The 18,654-nt window shown below is 42.8% G+C and overlaps 1 protein-coding gene across 2 annotated transcripts in view; it reads left to right on the top strand.

Annotated features, from left to right (window-relative positions):
• Positions 1 to 18,654, top strand: part of svp (COUP transcription factor 2) — a 603,142-nt gene that overhangs the window by 253,107 nt on the left and 331,381 nt on the right. For both annotated transcript variants that reach the window (XM_068229481.1, XM_067154251.2), the window contains one exon: positions 14,369 to 14,923. In XM_068229481.1, the coding sequence (XP_068085582.1) occupies positions 14,369 to 14,923 (555 nt within the window). The remainder of the gene's footprint in view (positions 1 to 14,368; positions 14,924 to 18,654) is intronic.

Below are 18,654 nucleotides of genomic sequence, written 5' to 3' on the forward strand. Positions count from 1 at the left end.
AAAATTCCCGACTCTGCCGGAAATCGAACCCTGGACCCCTTTGGCCAAAGGCCAGCACGCCAACAATTTAACCATGGAGCCGGACATTGATAGCCCTAATTCCAGATTAATCTCCAGCCTATATCCATGTTGAAAGTCCGGGAAAGGAGAAGACGTATCTTATTGTACGTAGACGCTGCATATATGGGGTTTTCAGGCTCCGTGACATGAAAATTATCAACAAATTCAATTCATTTTCCACATAATCGTGTATAAGTAGCCAACTGTACGCGCTTGCCACATATTCTCACTGCTTCCATGACGACTAGGAAGCTCGTTCCCATCTGAACTTAACCGGAGAGGAAATGTACTCTTATCATACAGTGGGGTGTGGTTCTAGCAGGTCTAGGGGACGAGCGACATAGCGCAGGTGCAGTCAGGGCTCAATGGGTACGCGTAGCACGTGCTGCTTAAGCTACCGAAACTAAATACTGTGTGACAGTCGGCTGGTCAGTAGTTAATTTCTGTTTATCCGTGCCTTATTTGGAAGCTTCTCATTTAGATCTAAACAAGCAAGTGTGTTTCTAATCGTTTAATAATAGTAATAATAATGAAAATGAATATCCACAGCCTGTTTTCAGTCATTTCACCGGGTCAGGAATGGAATGCAAAGTCCCCATCTAGTGGCGAGGATGGGAATTGTGCCGTCTGCCGAAGCCTGTCGCACTCCTCTGGGGCAATGTTAAAAAAAGAATGACAGATGAAATGAAATGATATTGGAGAGTGTTGTTGCAATGAATGATGACAGGGAAATCCGGAGTACCCCCAGAAAAACCTGTCCCGCCTCCGCTTTGTCTAGCATAGATCTCGCATGGAGTGACCGGGATTTGAACCACGGAACCTAGCGGTGAGAGGCCGGCGCGCTGCCTCCTGAGCCACGGAGGCTGCAATAATAATAATAATAATAATAATAATAATAATAATAATAATAATAATTCTTCATCGATACTGTCATCTGTGGACAACATTTACAGAGTCTATCTGCCCTTCTGCCACGCAGACTAATGGCCTTCTTTTTGCTCTCCCGCCAAAGATCTTTAAGTCTATGGCTTCCACTTTCTCGCTCTTCGTCCGAAATGGTCCGTGGCTTGGCCAGTTGCTTTTCGGATGCACCCCTCACTCCCACAACCTTTTTCGTCTTTTAATTTCTACGAAAATATTACATTCTGTATATCCTCTAATCTGTTTGTCAAGTTCATGCCTTGGTCTACACCTACTTCTTTTACCGCCTGCAATTCCCTAGAAAACCAACTGAACAAGTCCTGGGTGTCTTGAGATGTGTTGTACCATTCATTCTTTGTCATTTTCTGTTCAAATTTCGCCAAATCCCTCTTCTCTAACCAATTCGATTCAGTTTTTCTACCCATCTTATCTTCACTATTCTTCTGTGGCTCTACACACTTCCTTCCTTGACGTCCATGTTTCACTTCCGTAAATAATTGTAACGCTCTAGTCGAATGTCTTCAAAAACATCTAATTCCAATGTCAGTGTTCGAAGTGAGTAAATTTCTCTTCAAAAGAGTGGCCTTCTTTGCTTGTGCTAGTTTGTATTTCATGTCCTCCGTACTTCTGCCATCATTACTTATTCTCCTACCCAAGTAACAATATTCATCAGTTTCCCCCAAGACTTCATTTGCTAACCCAATCCCCTATACTGTGTAGAAGCAAAAGGCAGGTATTTATACAACTGGAGGTACATATCTTTCGTGCCAGGGCTAAATAGTATAAGTGAAAAGTAACTGCATTCCAGGGCATAAGTTTGAAGTTTTAAAAAACAGATAAAGTATTAATTGTTGAGGGTTTGATATAAATAGGCGTACGGCAAAGTATTTCAGAAAATTGCATTTTCATTTTTCAATAACTGTTTTCTTCTGATATCTGTTGAAAATTAAATCAGTGATTTGTACTATGATGACCTGATATAACATGACTAAGGCGAGGATTTTGATAACTTGTCATTTTTAATTTCGCAACAGACATTGTTAACTTTTACAGAAATCCTGATCATAGTTTCCTTCTTTTTCTTTATCTGTTTGCCCTCCAGGGTCGGTTTTTCCCTCGGACTCAGCGAAGGATCCCACGTCTACCGCATCAAGTGCAGTGTCCTGGAGCTTCATACTCTTGGTCGGGGGATACAACTGGGGAATATGACTAGTACCTCGCCCAGACGGCCTCACCTGCTATGCTGAAAAGGGGCCTTGCGGGGGTATGAGAAGATTGGAAGCGATAGACAAGGAAGAGGGAAGAAAGCGGCCGTGGCCTTAACTTAGGTACCATCCCGGAATTTGCCTGGAGGAGAAGTGGGAAACCACGGAAAACTTCTTCCAGGATGGCTGAGGTGGGAATTGAACCCCCTCTACTCAGTTGACCTCCCGAGACTGAGTGGACCCCGTTCCAGCCCTCGCACCACTTTTCAAATTTCGTGGCAGAGCCGGGAATCGAACCCGAGCCCCTGGGGGTGGCAGCTAATCACACTAACCACTACACCACAGAGGTGGTGATCATAGTTTCCACATTATAAAAATGCTAATTTATTATGTCATTTTTGTCATATTTGCCACTTTGTATTTTTATATCATTTTTTAAAATTATACTTTTGAGTTTTTTTCATCTTTGAGGATTTTGAAGCATTTACGCATGTGGTATTGGATATTATGGCAACTTTAAGTGAGGATGAATGCGGACTTGAGAATCTTCACAAAGATTTGTCAATCTCGGAACTAAAGAAACTTTGTCGCCACTTTGTCCACATTCCAGGACCGACACCTCCAATTGGAATAGTCTTTCTCTTGAACAGTCCAGATTTCCTGTTGAAGACGCAGAGCAAAGTTCGCTGCGAAACGTAAAGAATTTCACTTTGTTTTATTGAAATGGCAAAAGTCGAAAAGCTTATTATAATCCCTATAACATAAGTTTTGGCTATACCAACTCGATTAGCAAATTTTCAGGTCATGTTACTGGAATTTTGCCGTCATTTTATAGATCATTTTTTAAACATTTTTAGGTCACCAAACGCCTGGCCCTGATCATGACTTATTCTCTTACTCCTTGGCACAAAAGATATTTCCCCCAGTGCATGGTCACTACGATGTCCTAAACAGGAGACTGGCAGTGGTGTCTGAACGGTGCACTAACCACCAGCGTCTTGGAAAGCTGTAGAAATCCAACTGACGAGCCTTCTAGCACAGTGACGCGAAACGCTGGTAATTTCACGATTGAAAAGACTGCAGAAATTGAATAGGCTACTTAAATTATAATGGAACCTGTTTTACATCCCACTGACCATTTTGGTGGTTTTCGGAGACGCTTAGGTGCGAGAAGTTTGTCCCGCGGGAGTTCTCTTACACGCCAGTAAATTTACCGACGGTGCTGACATATATCTGCGCATTCATCTACCATCGGATTTAAGTGGGATTCAAACCGTCAATCTGAACTCTGAGTTACTCCGTCCGCCTCCTAGCGATACACCGTGAAAGCTCAGTGCTTTACTCAAACGGAGTAATGCTATTATCTCAGTACTGACGAGGTATTTGAAGCTAAGAATTCGATGCTCGTTAGGTATCTGGTTTCTATTTAGCAGCCAGGGGTTGGTGTACTCGATCTCATCACCGAGTCAAAGAAGAAAAAAGCAATACATAACTGAACTAGTAGACGGGAACCTGTTTGTAAGTGTAACATGTAAATTTGCAATTTTATCGGCAAGGCCAAGAGCTTCGCGTCATATTTAAGAACGTTCTGACATGTAAGAAGATTGGTAATCTGTACCTCGCAGTCGACAGCACGCACTCCCAGCTAACTGTCTTCAAATATAGTTCTTTAATTTAACACAGCCTTTTTCATATGAAATATATTGCTGAGGATTCCGCTGCATGCAAAGTAAAATTCCTTTCACAGGATAGGTGACCATAATCGGTGTTCACCTGAATCTTCGGCTCCATGGTTGAGTGGTCTGCGGCTTGGGCTCGATTCTCGGCCGAGTTAAAGGATTTTAATCGTAAACGATGAATTTCTTTGGCTTGGGGACTGGGTTTTGCCTGTCCCCAATATTCCTGCACACCACACACACGCAACACCATCCTCCAGCACACTCACACACAGCTTCCTGTACACGGCAGACACCAGCCAACCTCATCGGAGGGTCTGCGTTACAAAGGTCGTACAAGGCAAGAAAGCGATACGAAATCATTATTAATTAATTCATTACCTAATTAAGAAAATAATAAGAATAAGAAACAATCCGGAAAGAACAGGCGGTAAAGGAAATCGAAGCGGAATTTGGAAAGGGAATCACAATACAAGGAGAGGAAATCAAAACCCTTAGATTTGCCGTTGACATTGTTATTTGATCGGAGTCTGCAGAAGATCTGGAAAAATTACTAAATGATATGGACGGAGTATTGGCGAAGGAGTAAATTAAATGAAAATCCACAGCCTGTTTCCAGTCATTTGACCGGGTCAGGAATGGAATGAATGAAGCCCCCATCTAGCGACGAGGATAGGAATTGCGCCGCATGCCGAAGCCTGTCCCACTCCTCTGGGGCAATGATTAATGAATGACAGATGAAATGAAATGATATTGGAGAGTGTTGCTGGAGTGAAATATGAGAGGGAAAACCGGAGTACATGGAGAAAAACCTCTTTCGCCTCCGCTTCCTCCATCACAAATCCCACATAGAGGGACCGGGATTTGAACCATGGAACCCAGCGGTGAGAGGCCGGCGCGCTGCCGTTTGAGCCACGGAAGTTCTTTGGGGGAAGGAGTACAAGATGAAAATTAATAAATTCAAAACAAAAGTAATGGAGTACTGTCGAACAAAGTCAGGTGATGCAGGAAGTGTTAGACTAGGAAATGAAGTCTTAAAGGAAGGGATGAATATTGTAATTTTGACAGCAGAATAACTAATGACGGTAGAAGTAAGGAGGCCATAAAATGCACTAGCAAGGAAGGTCTTTTTCCAGGAAGAGAAATTAGCTCTCTTCGAACAATGATATAGGAATTGAAAAGATGTTTCTGGAGAGTGGCATTGTAAGTGGAACATGGATGATAACTAGCTGTGAAAGAAAGAGAGTAAAAGCTTTAGAAATATGATGTTATGGAATAATTCTGAAAATGATTTGGGTGGACTGAATCACGAATGAAGAGATACTGAATCGAGTTGGTGAGAGGAGAACGATTTGGCTAAATTTGACGAGAAGAAGAGATAGAATGATAGGACACATCTTAGGATACCCAGGACTTTTTTCAGTTGGTTTTTGACAGAATTGTGGGCGAAAAAACGGTAGGGACATGACAAGCAGATTAGAGCAAGTGTAGTATGTAGTTACGGAGAAGTGAAAAGATTAGCAGAGGTTGGTCTGGGAATATAACTGGGGAGGAGGACCAATACCTCGCCCTGGCGGCCTCACCTGCTATGCTGAACAGGGGCCTTATGGTCAGATGGGAAAATCGGAAGGGGTATACAAGGAAGAGGGAATGAAGCGGCCGTGGCCTTAAGTTCGGTAACATCCCGGTATTTGCCTGGAGGAGAAGTGAGAAAGCACTTCGAGAATGGCAGAGTTGGGAATCGACCCCCTCCCCCCTTACTCATTTGACCTTCTGAGGCTGAGTGGACTCCGTTCTAGCACTGGTGCAATTGTTCCAATTTTATGGAATAGCCGGTAATTGAACCCGAGCCTCCGGGGGTGCCGGCTAAACACACTAACCACTATACCACAGAGGCGGACTCCAAGTACCCCTGACTGAGAAATGGTTTCAGACGTTCCTCAAGGTCTCCTGAGCTCATTTGGTGGATCAGAACAAGGTAGAGGCAGGCCAGCCCAGTTCGCTGTGAGGATGGGCTTTTAACAACTCGTGCATCTCTCAGTAATGAACAATGCATGCATTATCTTCTATCTTAATTGCAGCGCTTGTAAAATGCGGCGCATTATGCATGACCCACACTTTTTTTTGAAGCTGCAGTAATATGATGACATGAGATCCTGTAATAATTCGATACACGATAACGTCTCTACCCATTGTGCCCTCGTCGTACTGATCACATTAAGATGTATCAAATGCGGATTATGCAGTTTTTTACGGGACCTACTAAAAACTGGTTGGTTCTCTTACATTATTATATCTAGTGTACCCACATATCGTTCGCTAACTGGGTAATCACGTATGGCGTGCAGCACTTCAGTAGAATATTAATTCTCAGAGGACTCTAGAAATGCACTTCAAAATTTAGAACGACTGTGCAAGTAGAAGTGTTCGAGTAAGTACATAACTGACATATTCAGAAACATGTACCAAGCCAAGTAAAATGGAAAAAAAGTGTGGATCATGGGCCTCACTGCAATATTCCACAACGAAATTGAAGCAGAGCATCGCAGAAGGTGTCCGGCTCCATGGCTAAATGGTTAGCGTGCTGATCTTTTGTCCAGGGGTCCCGGGTTCGATTTCCGGCTGGGTCATGGATTTTAATATTTATTAGCTAATTGCAATGGCTTAGAGGTTGGATGTATGTGCCGTCTTCAGCATTTGACTTCATCCTCACAGAAGCGCAGATCCCAGATACGGCGTCAACTCGAAAGGCCTGCACTAGGCCCCTTCGTAGGACACATGCCATTATTATTATTATTATTATTATTATTATTATTATTATTATTATTATTATTATTATTATTATTATTATTATTATTATTATTATTACAGAAGGCCAGTTCCAAGCAATATCCCTAACGTATTGACTTCCAACATCACACCAAGAAACGGGCTTACAGAGAATGATCAAATCCCTGGAAAGCAGCACAGCTCATGAAATGCAAACATCAAGAGATGCATCCAACACCAACCATGGTTCAATCTTCTGTCTCTCTTGTGACATACCCCCTCAATTATCAGAACGGGACTTGGACATGCATCTTACCTAAGCCATCTGCTCAGAATCAAATAGTCCCTCTGATCCGAAACAAGAAGCAGACCTCAACCATACAATGTTAAGATGTTCTAAACACAAATAACAACTAAATTACAGCAGTCTCTTATAAAACAGAAAGTCGCTCTTCCCACATCTGTTTCGTCGTTGTTAAGCAGCTGAACTACGATCATGATTCGATTCTACACCTTGGAATACACTTCCATTTGTGAAGGTATTCCTTCAGCGGAACATACAGTATATATTTCCTCTTTCACTCAAATTAATTATTTTTGATTCGTTAAATATAATACGTAATATTTTAAGATTATTTCGTCGCTCCGGAAGAACATTGACATAACTGTCAAAACTGCAATTGTAGAGGAGACGCTAAAAACCGATTTAGCTTTCGTTAAGATTCAATTACGCCAAAAATTAAATTTGTAGGAAATTGTCACCAGGGAAAATTGTAACATATACAAGCGCATTACAGGATACAGAAATATTTTCAAAATAATTTATTTTCGCCGAAAATGACCCCTTTTCTGCAAATGCGTCATTGTTCTTCTGAAACTGTGATCAATGTAACGAAGTTTGTCAGTAGTATCAGGAAGAAAACGACCCTACGTCTTGGTACCATTCTGCTAACGAAATAGGATGAATGAAATACAAACCATAAACACTGAAAGTAATAAAAAACAAAACTGTCAAGTGTAATGAGCTTCTCAACCCATGAAGTTTCGACCAGGAATCACACTTACGTCATTGTTCCAACGGACACGAAGGATTACTGGCGAACGTAAAGACATAACTGAGACATACGGCGATATTGCTCTGAAGTGCGGTCACAAACAACTATGATTTCTACAACGACGTAATTACCCTCTAGCGGCCTAGAGCATAACTACAGTTCGAACGATATTCACACGTGCGCGCTACGTATTTCTGAACCCAGACGACCACGAAACTCCATTTGATTAAATTGTGCAGTTGCGGCATTGTTCTCCCGGAGCGACGATTTGTTTTTGTCCCACAAACTACTCTCACGGTTTACGGAGACGCTGAAATGTTGGAGGTGTTAAGACACGTCAGCCTCGTGTAAGTAGATTTACTGGCACGTAAAATAACTCCTTGGGGACTAAATTCCGGTTTCTCGGCGTCTCTGAAAACAGTAAAATGTAGTTAGTGGGGCGTAAAAATGGTTGCATTGTTACTTGTAGCTTCCGAGATACGATGACGAAGGAGAGAATTAGTGGATTGTATTTAGTATAAACATACTTGCTGTCCGGCTCCATGGCTAAGTGGTTAGCGTGCTGGCCTTTGGTCACAGGGGACCCGGGTTCGATTCCCGGCAGGGTGGGGAATTTTAACCATAATTAGTTAATTTCGCCGGCACTGGGGATGGGTGTATGTGTCGTCTTCATATCATTTCATCCCCATCACGACGCGCAGGTAGCCTTCGGGTATCAAATCAAAAGACCTGCATCTGGCGAGCCGAACTTGTCCTCGGACACTCCCGGCACTAAAAGCCATACGCCATTTCATTTTTTCATACTTGCTGATTATTTTATTTTAAAAAGTAACAACTATTCATATACTTCCTTCTTTCTTAATCTGTTTACCCTCCAGGGTTGGTTTTCCCTCGGACTCAGCGAGGAATCCCACCCCTACCGCCTCAAGGCCAGTGTCCTGGAGCGTGAGACATTGGGTCGGGGGATACAACTGGGGAGGTTGACCAGTGCCTCGTCCAGGCGGCCTCACCTGCTATGTTGAACAGGAAGAGATAGACAAGAAAGAGGGAAGGAAGCGGCCGTGGCCTTAAGTTAGGTACCATCCTGGCATTTGCCTGGAGGAAAAGTGCGAAACCACGGAAAACCACTTCCAGGATGGCTGAGGTGGGAATCTAACCCTCCTCTACTCAGTTGACCTCCCGAGGCTGAGTGGACCCTGTTCCAGCCCTCGCACCACTTTTCAAATTTCGTGGCAGAGCCGGGAATCGAACCCGGACCTCCGGAGTGGCAGCTAATTACACTAACCACTACACCACATGGGCGGACCATAGACTTCCTTAATTATCAATACCATCATCATCACCATCATCATCACCATCATCATCTCCTCTGCTGCCTGTCGTAAGAGGTGAATTGGCGATCACAGGGCCTTATCTGAATGTGGCATTGATTCCAATTACTTGTATCATACTCCTCCGTTTTCTTTGCTATCTGACCTCCCTTGGTCAGTTCTTGCTCTCGTCTGCCTCATTTTCACATATTTCGGGGCCCTTTCGTTTCTTTTACCAATATCTTCATTCTTCGAAAATAGGACTGTTCAATTTTCCAAAAAATGATGGTTGCCTATTTGCACTTCCTCTTAAAACAATAATCGTCACCATCACTACTCTCCTCCATCATCAATCCTTAGCTAGGACTAAAATTGCCATGAAGTCACTGAGCTAACTCGCCTATTATTAGCAAGATTGAAGTAACCTTCATTCTGATCATTCATGGTTGTCCGGAACTAACACTGTGCGTTTATGTAACTGCTATATTCGTTTCTGATTCTTTCGGTAATCTTTTTTATATTCAGTACGTGCCCAAGTTCTTCCCTTCATATATCCCTTCAGTAACGTGCCAGAATCAGTACGTGCTAAGTCCTGCCTGAGAGAAAGGTCCCTGTAACACTTGTTTTGCTTCTATTTCCTTCATATATCCCTTAAGTAATCTTTCAGCATCAGTACGTACTAAAGTTCTGTCTGTGAGGAAGATACATGTAGCACTATATTCGTTTCTCTTTCCTTCATACATCCCAACAACATCCGTACGACCGGGCGAGTTGGCCGTGCGCGTAGAGGTGCGCGGCTGTGAGCTTGCATCCGGGAGATAGTAGGTTCGAATCCCACTATCGGCAGCCCTGAAAATGGTTTTCCGTGGTTTCCCATTTTCACACCAGGCAAATGCTGGGGCTGTACCTTAATTAAGGCCACGGCCGCTTCCTTCCAACTCCTAGGCCTTTCCTATCCCATTGTCGCCATAAGACCTATCTGTGTCGGTGCGACGTAAAGCCCCTAGCAAAAAAAAACAAAAAACAGTACGTGCTAAAGTCCTGCTCCGTATATCCCTTCAGTAACTTTTTAGCATCAGTACATGCCTAAGTCCTGCTCCGTATATCCCTTCAGTAACCTTACAGCATCAGTACGTGCCTATGAGGAAGGTCCATGTAACACTTTATTAGCTGTCACTGGAATGCACATCGCAGGGTAGAGTGTTGATGTGGCCCCGCCCTGCGCAGGTGTGGGAGCTAATGTCCAACGGTCTGCAGAGCCGCGGGCAGCCTGTAGTTACGGGTCGCGGCCCGCTGACCCCGACCCAAGTGGGTCGGCTTGCGAGGCTGGCTGCTTGCGACCTGCGAGCTTTTCCAACTAATTAAACAGCCCGCCTGAATTCTATTAATCCGTCATGCTTATTCAAGTGCACTCGTGGATGGCTCATTTGAATACGTGTCGTCAAGAGTGCTCTTTGGCACCTGCGCTCGGGACCGAAGAAGTGCTACTAATCGTTATAGCCTACCGTACCTTGCTTCCTACGTTTGTGGCACGAACTTCTTCAAAAAAGAGAAGCATGTTACTGTTATTACAGTGATCATAGCCATACTACCTCTAGCTCTACGTATAATACTCTAATATCATGTGGCTATTCCTAGCCCCGAGACCCCGAGTTTCCTTAATTCTGTTCTGCGGGAGTGCTGGCATATTAGTTAAATGAGCTGGGGTCGAACCGCCAACTTAAATTCAGACGACCAACGCTCTAAGTATAAATAAATGTATGTTTAGTCATCAGCCCGAAGGCTGGTTGGATGCTCAACAGCTCCACCATCAGCTATCATAGATGGCCTAGGCATCACTGAAGAGGCGTACTAGGGAAATGAGGAGTGACGTAGTTTCCCGTTGCTTTCCTCACCGAGCCAAAAGTTGGTATTACATATCAGTCTGCCAAGCCCACTGAAATGCATGCACCAACCGACCCTAGGAGCAACATTTTCACACCATTCATAGCAGGGCTGGCTGCATAAAGAATGACATTACTAGCATCGCTCATACCTCAGTCACTTTCATATTGTCAAAACCAAGAGTAAAATACAGACAGACGAATGAAAGTAACAAAATTGCTCTAGCCTATGCCAGAAGACGTAGTGCACTGTAAACACTAGGTCCTGGCAGCAAAGACACTATAAATAAATAAATAAATAAATAAATTAATTACCGGGCGAGTTGGCCGTGCTCGTAGAGGCGCGCGGCTGTGAGCTTGCATCCGGGAGATAGTAGATTCGAATCCCACTGTCGGCAGCCCTGAAAATGGTTTTCCGTGGTTTCCCATTTTCACACCAGGCAAATGCTGGGGCTGTACCTTAATTAAGGCCACGGCCGCTTCCTTCCAACTCCTAGGCCTATCCTATCCCATCGTCGCCATAAGACCTATCTGTGTCGGTGCGACGTAAAGCCCCTAGCAAAAAAAATTAATTAAATAAATAAATAATCATTTTAAGATGCATATAGTCAAAGACTACAGATATTATCTTGTCTAACACTGGTAGATAATACATAGCCTGCAATTCTAGCTCCCTTTAAACCAGCAGGATTTTCAGGCGCCAGATAATCATAGCATTACAAAATGAAGCTCATTCATACCACAGAACAGACAATTCAGCAGATATTTACCCCGTTTTTGACAAGAGAATATATGTAGTTCCTGATTAATATTTGTCTAAATTTTTGACGCATTTCATTACTGTTAACCTTCTCAAAAAATGGAACATCTGTATTTACATGTTGATACACTGAAAACTGTCATTAATTCACTTTTTACCGATCGAGTTGGCCGTGAAGTTAGGGTCACGCAGCTGAGAGCTTGCATTCGGGAGATAGTGGGTTCGCACCACATTGGTGACCATATTAGCCTACGGGACCTACAATTTTATGTGGAATTCGGACTATGGAAATGTGAATTTTAATTTAGAAAATTTTACTGGCGCTTATTTAGTTAGCAGTAGCGCGCGAGTCCTTGACTCAATAGTCAGCGTATCGGTCATCGGTTCAGAAGACTCCGGTTGATTCTCGGCCGGCCCGGTAATTGTAGCCGCGTCTTGTTAAAGCCTCTAGTTCGGGGACCAGGTTATTTGTGCTCGTTTAAATATACATTTTCACTTACATCATACTACCAACCAGTAGAGAAGCGGGCGATACTCAGGAGAGGTATTCACCGTGAAAATTAGCCAGGAAGAAGAAGTAGCAAGTTCACGCTGATATCACGGATATGTGTGTGTATCATTTAAGTGATGAGAAAAGGTATCCAGAGATAAACATTGCAATCCTGTACATTATTTGTCTACTTGATGGCTGTTGAACTTGGGGATGGATGCCACTGTGCCTCGCTCAGTCGTTGGTGCTCTTATTCGGGAGGTTAGAGTTCAGGATCGTGGCCGGTTTATGCTTCCTAGTGTTCTTCAGGTAATTGGCCGAGTGTCCAATAAATAACGCTCAGCCTGTAGCGTGGGTGTGCTCAACCTTAAGGTACTCCATTTACTGCACACAGCTGTAAATTTATTGTGAACCCTGGCGCCTGCCACGGTAACTCCGGCCTCTTGGATATCATACACCTCTGGCGGACTCGCGAAGATGACACATTCCCACTGCTCCCGCGATGCCCTACTCAGCCCGCTTGGCAATGATCCTCAAGGTCTGACACCGTGGTTGTTCGTTTCGAATCCCATTGACGGAAAAGAATTCACAATCACACTTTTGGTCAGCAGCTGATGGTATACAATTCCTAATCATTAGATTTGTGCCGAAAGCTTGGGTTCGCTTCCAGATCTCTCCGCGGTGCTCCCTTCTCCCAACTCCATAAAATCACAAAAACCGCCGCATCTCCTGGCCAGAGAGAAGGCGTCGCCTTCTAAGTGGCCCGCTCCTCCCCTGCAGGGAGGGAGGTCCTAGGTCCGTGGTGCTCATGTGGAGTGAGGACATATGACACTGTTGGTAGTGATTCGTCCATTAGATAAGGATCTTGAGCAGACCCTTTAGTGTTTTTCGACAGACTGAGTGAGCTAGCTCGCTGGCTGACGGACCACCTAGCTGACATTTTTTTGCAATTGACTTTACGTCGCGCCGACACACATAGGTCTTATGACGACAATGGGGTAGGAAAGGGTTAGGAGTGGGAATGAAGCAACCATGGTCTTTATTAAGGTACATCCCCGGCATTTACCTGGTATTAAAATGGGAAACCACGGAAAGCAGTCGACAGTCGACGCCTGGAAGGTATGGACACCCATTCAACATCGCCAGCTTAAGGCACCGATGACCAGAATTTCTTGATTTACTTACAAAAAACAATTTTCGGAATTATTGTTAAAATAACATCAATCTTTCTGTTATCAGAAAATGGCAGAATGTTTCAAGTTCCGCCATTTTTAACGGCTGTACGGACATTTTAACGGGCTGCCGTGTGGGTGTCTATGTCACGCCCACCTCACGCTGATGGCACTTTATCGGATATTTTGGCAGTATTTTGCCGTTTGAATTTGGCTCCAAGATTTGACAAATGACAGTGGAATGGTGGCAGCGCTTTACTATGCTCCACTTTTTACCTCATAATCTTAAAAAATAACAGGTACATTCAAAACTTTAGATGCCTTTTTTCTCATTATCCATTTCTTCAGTGCATTGTCTCCTGCGAAAAGCTCCATGTGCTGCAGTTCTTGTCTGATTGATATGAAATCTTCTGGACTTATAGTAATATCTTCAGTTAAAAAACATACTTATAGAGAATTTTATTTGTTGATTGGAAGCAACGTTACATGCATTTGATTACGACAGTATATTATATTTCTATAGAAATTTGCAAACCAAAAATTCAAAACTTTCTAGTCTGATATATATTACAGGTGAAACACATTTTTCTTAAGTAAGGTATGTTTGTATATGTATATAAACACCATTATCAAATTTTTAAGATATAGAAACCAAAATTGTGCCTCAGGGAACTTTTTTTAGTAACTCATAACTAAATAGAAATAATAATTGAAAAAGATTGAATCAATCCACTGCTTTGAAACTTGGTATAGTAGGTAATATTCACTTCATGAATTTACTCATAAAAGTTCATACGGATATCTGCAAAATTGTAGAAATGAAACATTTCAGTCATCCGTCCCCTTAACTTCTAGGCATTCCAGTGCAAGGACACTGTTTTATCGCTGCTGTAGAGCAGGTTGCAGCCTCCTCAGGCTGAATATTCTTGCTGCATGAATTGAAATGTGAGCGGACTTATGTCCTCACCAAATATTATCCACAACCCGACTACTTTCCATATTTTTGGGAACATGCTGTATGTAATGTGATGCTCTTAAATCTTAATTATTTGTATCTTCCTTTCCAGCTGTTCAACGGGGTCGGGTTCCACCAACGCAACCGCCGGGACTGCCGGGCCAGTTCGCGCTGACGAATGGCGACGCTGCCTCCGCCGCGGCGGCAGTGGGTCTCAACGGTCACTCGTACCTGTCCAGCTACATCTCGTTACTGCTGCGGGCGGAGCCGTACCCAACATCACGGTACGGCCAGTGCATGCAGCCCAACAACATCATGGGCATCGACAACATCTGTGAGCTCGCGGCGCGTCTGCTCTTCTCGGCTGTGGAGTGGGCGCGGAACATCCCTTTCTTCCCAGACCTGCAGGTCACAGACCAGGTGGCGCTGCTCAGATTAGTGTGGAGCGAACTCTTTGTGTTGAACGCGTCGCAGTGTTCAATGCCGTTACATGTGGCGCCTCTACTGGCGGCCGCAGGACTTCATGCGTCGCCTATGGCGGCGGACAGGGTGGTCGCGTTTATGGACCACATCAGAATATTCCAGGAGCAAGTGGAGAAGTTGAAGGCGTTACACGTAGACTCTGCGGAATACAGCTGCCTCAAGGCGATCGTCCTCTTCACCACAGGTAGGATAGCATGCCATTTCTGGTTAGACTTACCTTTCCTCCCTGTAGAGGCGCTTGGCGCTTGAAGATGTCTCCTTTATTTTTATACGCTGCGCCTTTATTAGAGTTCTGGCATTTGATCACTCACAGCTGTTTAAAAAAATCTCTTGGAACCAACAACCAATTAAACTACTCTACTTTGTTGATCTACGAGTCGAAGCTCTGGAATCCTCAGCTTGTGACAGAAGTTTGGCCTGGGAGCGTTCTTGAATACTCCCCCACCAGCATGTATGTATCTATTAGCGTCTTAACAGTTAAAAAGCAAAGTCCTTATTTCATTTGTCTTGTATTTGTTCTGTCGCTGTAAACTTTCTTGCAATTGTTTTATTGAGGCATACGTTAGAACCTCTGCCCCCGAAAACATTTCAAGGCTTTGTTTAAAAAGAAGTCTATATAACAAACGATGATTCAGCGTTCCCGTCTCAAAGCAGCGATCAGTTGAGTAGGAAGAGCGTGGCTCTCAGAACCTGTGTTCCTAACTTCGAAAAGAATGTGAGCTGCGCGCATGTGCCAAATATCAAAAAAGAAATGCGACTGTCTGTCAAATCTAAATAGCTGAAACTCCACGTGGAATCCAGTGTGAACTCCAAAAGCGTGCCGGTCGTTAACGGGGAAATTGCAAGAACTGTACATGGTTATCAAATTTATTTTCCTTTTTACAGAATCTGTTACGTCATTTTGAATGTATTAAATACATTTCAACTGGAATAAATTTGCATTATTTGCAGCATTTTTATCGCGATGACGCTATAATTCCTTCACAACACTAGGGTACAGAGGACTCGTTCGCCAGTAATCAGAAAAGTAACCTTACACACACACACACACACACACACACACACACACACACACACACACACACACACACATCCATAAACATAGGCCTACCATATACTGAGTGGATTAAAGTAAAAATTAATTGTCAGCTCAACTATCCCTCATCGGAGGGGATAGGAAGCAACAATCTGACGAAATAAATTATTTGACGGGTGTAGAGTAGAACTCCGCTCCGGTTATTCCTCATGGATTTCAGATTTTAGGTGATTGTACAAAGAATTATACGAATAATCTCAGGATGTGGGCAGTTAATACTTTTATTTATTTATTTATTTATTTATTTATTTATTTATTTATTTATTTATTTATTTACTTATTTATTTATTTATTTATTTGCGTTTATTGCCTGGAGTGTCGGAGGACAAGTTAGGCTCTCTTGGGGTATGTCTTTATATTTGACTCCCACAGGCGACCTGCGCTCTGGATGTGGGATGATGATGATGAGGTAAGGGGAGGGTGAACCCCGCTGCAGGCATATAGCCGAATAACACCAAAGGGTCTGCTGCAGGCTTAAAGTCTCCATCCGACGGACCAATCACCATCAACAGCGCCATATGCTCTCACTCCATATGTACTCTGCGGAGAGGTTTTGGAATTAATTCCAGGATTTAGGCACGTTATCTAGTGATCAGAAATTATATGCCACTATTATTATTATTATTATTATTATTATTATTATTATTATTATTATTATTAAGTTTAAATTACTCTTCTAGTCTTTATATTCGGAATCCCGCTCGTAGACCAACTGTTTGCCAGGATGTTGACAGCACAATCCTACTTATTACAGTCGGCGAGGTACTCATAATGGAAGTGAGCAGTCCATAAGACTGTCGCTGGTGGCCTGGGAACGCGTCCCATTTGCTGACGAATCATTGGACGGGAATTACATACGTCACTCGCCTAATGACGCCACACGTCAGTTGCGCTTTTGTCTGTGAAGCGCGATCCCTCAGGCGCAAGGACAGTTCAGTAGACCTCCGTCAAGAATCAATCATTATTGCCTCTCCATTACACGGGAATACAGTCATAAGAGATTTACTCCGAAACGTGTGATACAAATCGTCCTTTTCCCTTTTAAGAGGTGTTTGCCAGTAGGCCTATTCGCCGTATAAGGTCAGCTTCCCATACGCCTCATCCGAGCCAAACTCTTGAGTGATCAGGACCGCCAAGGAAATAATGGTTACCGCTGTGCCTTGACCTAGTTTGTTACTAATTCCTGGCTCCTCTCTTTAATGCCTTCGGTCAGGTCATCCATTTTTCAGCACAACGTGGTTTTCTCCTGGTTGATCGCAATGGATCATCCCAAATTTCCAAGCTCATCCGAATCAGATCGTACTTTTATTTTTCTCCGCGTTGTGAAGGAAATGAATGCTACATGGATAGGGTTTTTTTTGTTTATTTATCCAACAATGTATAGTTACAGATAGGTTTTCTTGTATCACACTGTAGCTGAAACTATCAGTAACTTCTTGACTTCTAATTCTCAGGAGGATTCCATACTCTTTAAACTCTTGTCTACATCCCTGGATTAAAGTTTTTCGATCAGGCTGGAAGGTCGGCGAGAAAAGCGAGATGGAGAAAAACTGTTCATGAATTCACTGGTGGGAATCACGGCGTGGAGAGACAGTTACATTGTTAGGAGTGCATTTAACAGCAACACGTTTTTTTTATATCCTTTACAAACTGTAACCGTGAAAAAATAACTCCTACATTATTTTTCAATCATCCCTAGTGGATAAATGCATGGTCTTTCTCTAACGTTCCATAGTATTAAGAAAAAATATTTTTCCATTTCTGAATATCAAATGATCATAAATATGACCCCCGGTCATTTTGATCCAACAACGGTTGCTAATTTCAGATGGCAACCAGTCATAGGACATAGCGTGGACGGTTGCTAGGTAACATTGGCAATTCACCCATACCTTACATCACTGCTTGAGCTGTTGCTATGGTTACACTTCCGTCACACATTTTGTCGCGACACGTTACACGATTTTCGGTTGACCCCTGGCCATATGACATATTTATGTCAAATTGATGTTACATTTCCCTATGGGAAAATCAGATTATCATAAATATGTCTTATATGTCTCTTGGCCATGGCCTTCCATGAATAGTCGCTTATTTCAGAAGACCGCCAGCCAATAGACATGGCCTGCATGGTTGCTAGATAACAATGTCTAGAAATCCATACCTTACACAGTCTGTACGGTTGCTAGGTTACACTTCCTTCACAGATTTTATTACGTGACATTTCGTTACATACATTTTCGGATACCTCCCAGCTCTAAGACATATTATTTACGTCAAAAGCGGTATTTATTTTCGTTACAAAAAGTAACATGATATTTTTGCATCGGTTACAAATTGTAACCGTTACAATTACGTAACAGTGAAAAATAACTACCCATCGCTAATGCAACCCGTTTAGTGAAAAATAACCTATAATAGTGAAGTGAATGAATCGCCTTTCTGGTGTATCCAGTGATATGTTACAGTAACTGACAAACAAAGGTGTTTTTGCCACCACTGCTGTTTAGGTTAACTGTTCACAATAACTAATTGGGAAGAGATGTATAGTATTTATATTGATGAGCATTGCTTTCATGTCTTTGACACGCTTGAAACTAGTTTCCTAATAACCTTGTTACGTTTATCCTCAAAACAATCGTGATTGTTTAAGGGGAGACGTGAACGAAAATTCATTGATTCCTAAATTCTCTATAATTTGAACAGTTGCTAGATATTTGAGTTAGAATCATGAGACCCTACACAGTGATTTAAAAAACATTGTTGTTAGCTATAAATATTAATCAGTTAATTTAAATAAAGTTTTTTTAAAGTTCATA

Source organism: Anabrus simplex, chromosome 1 (assembly GCF_040414725.1).
Source record: "Anabrus simplex isolate iqAnaSimp1 chromosome 1, ASM4041472v1, whole genome shotgun sequence".
NCBI lineage: Eukaryota > Metazoa > Arthropoda > Insecta > Orthoptera > Tettigoniidae > Anabrus > Anabrus simplex.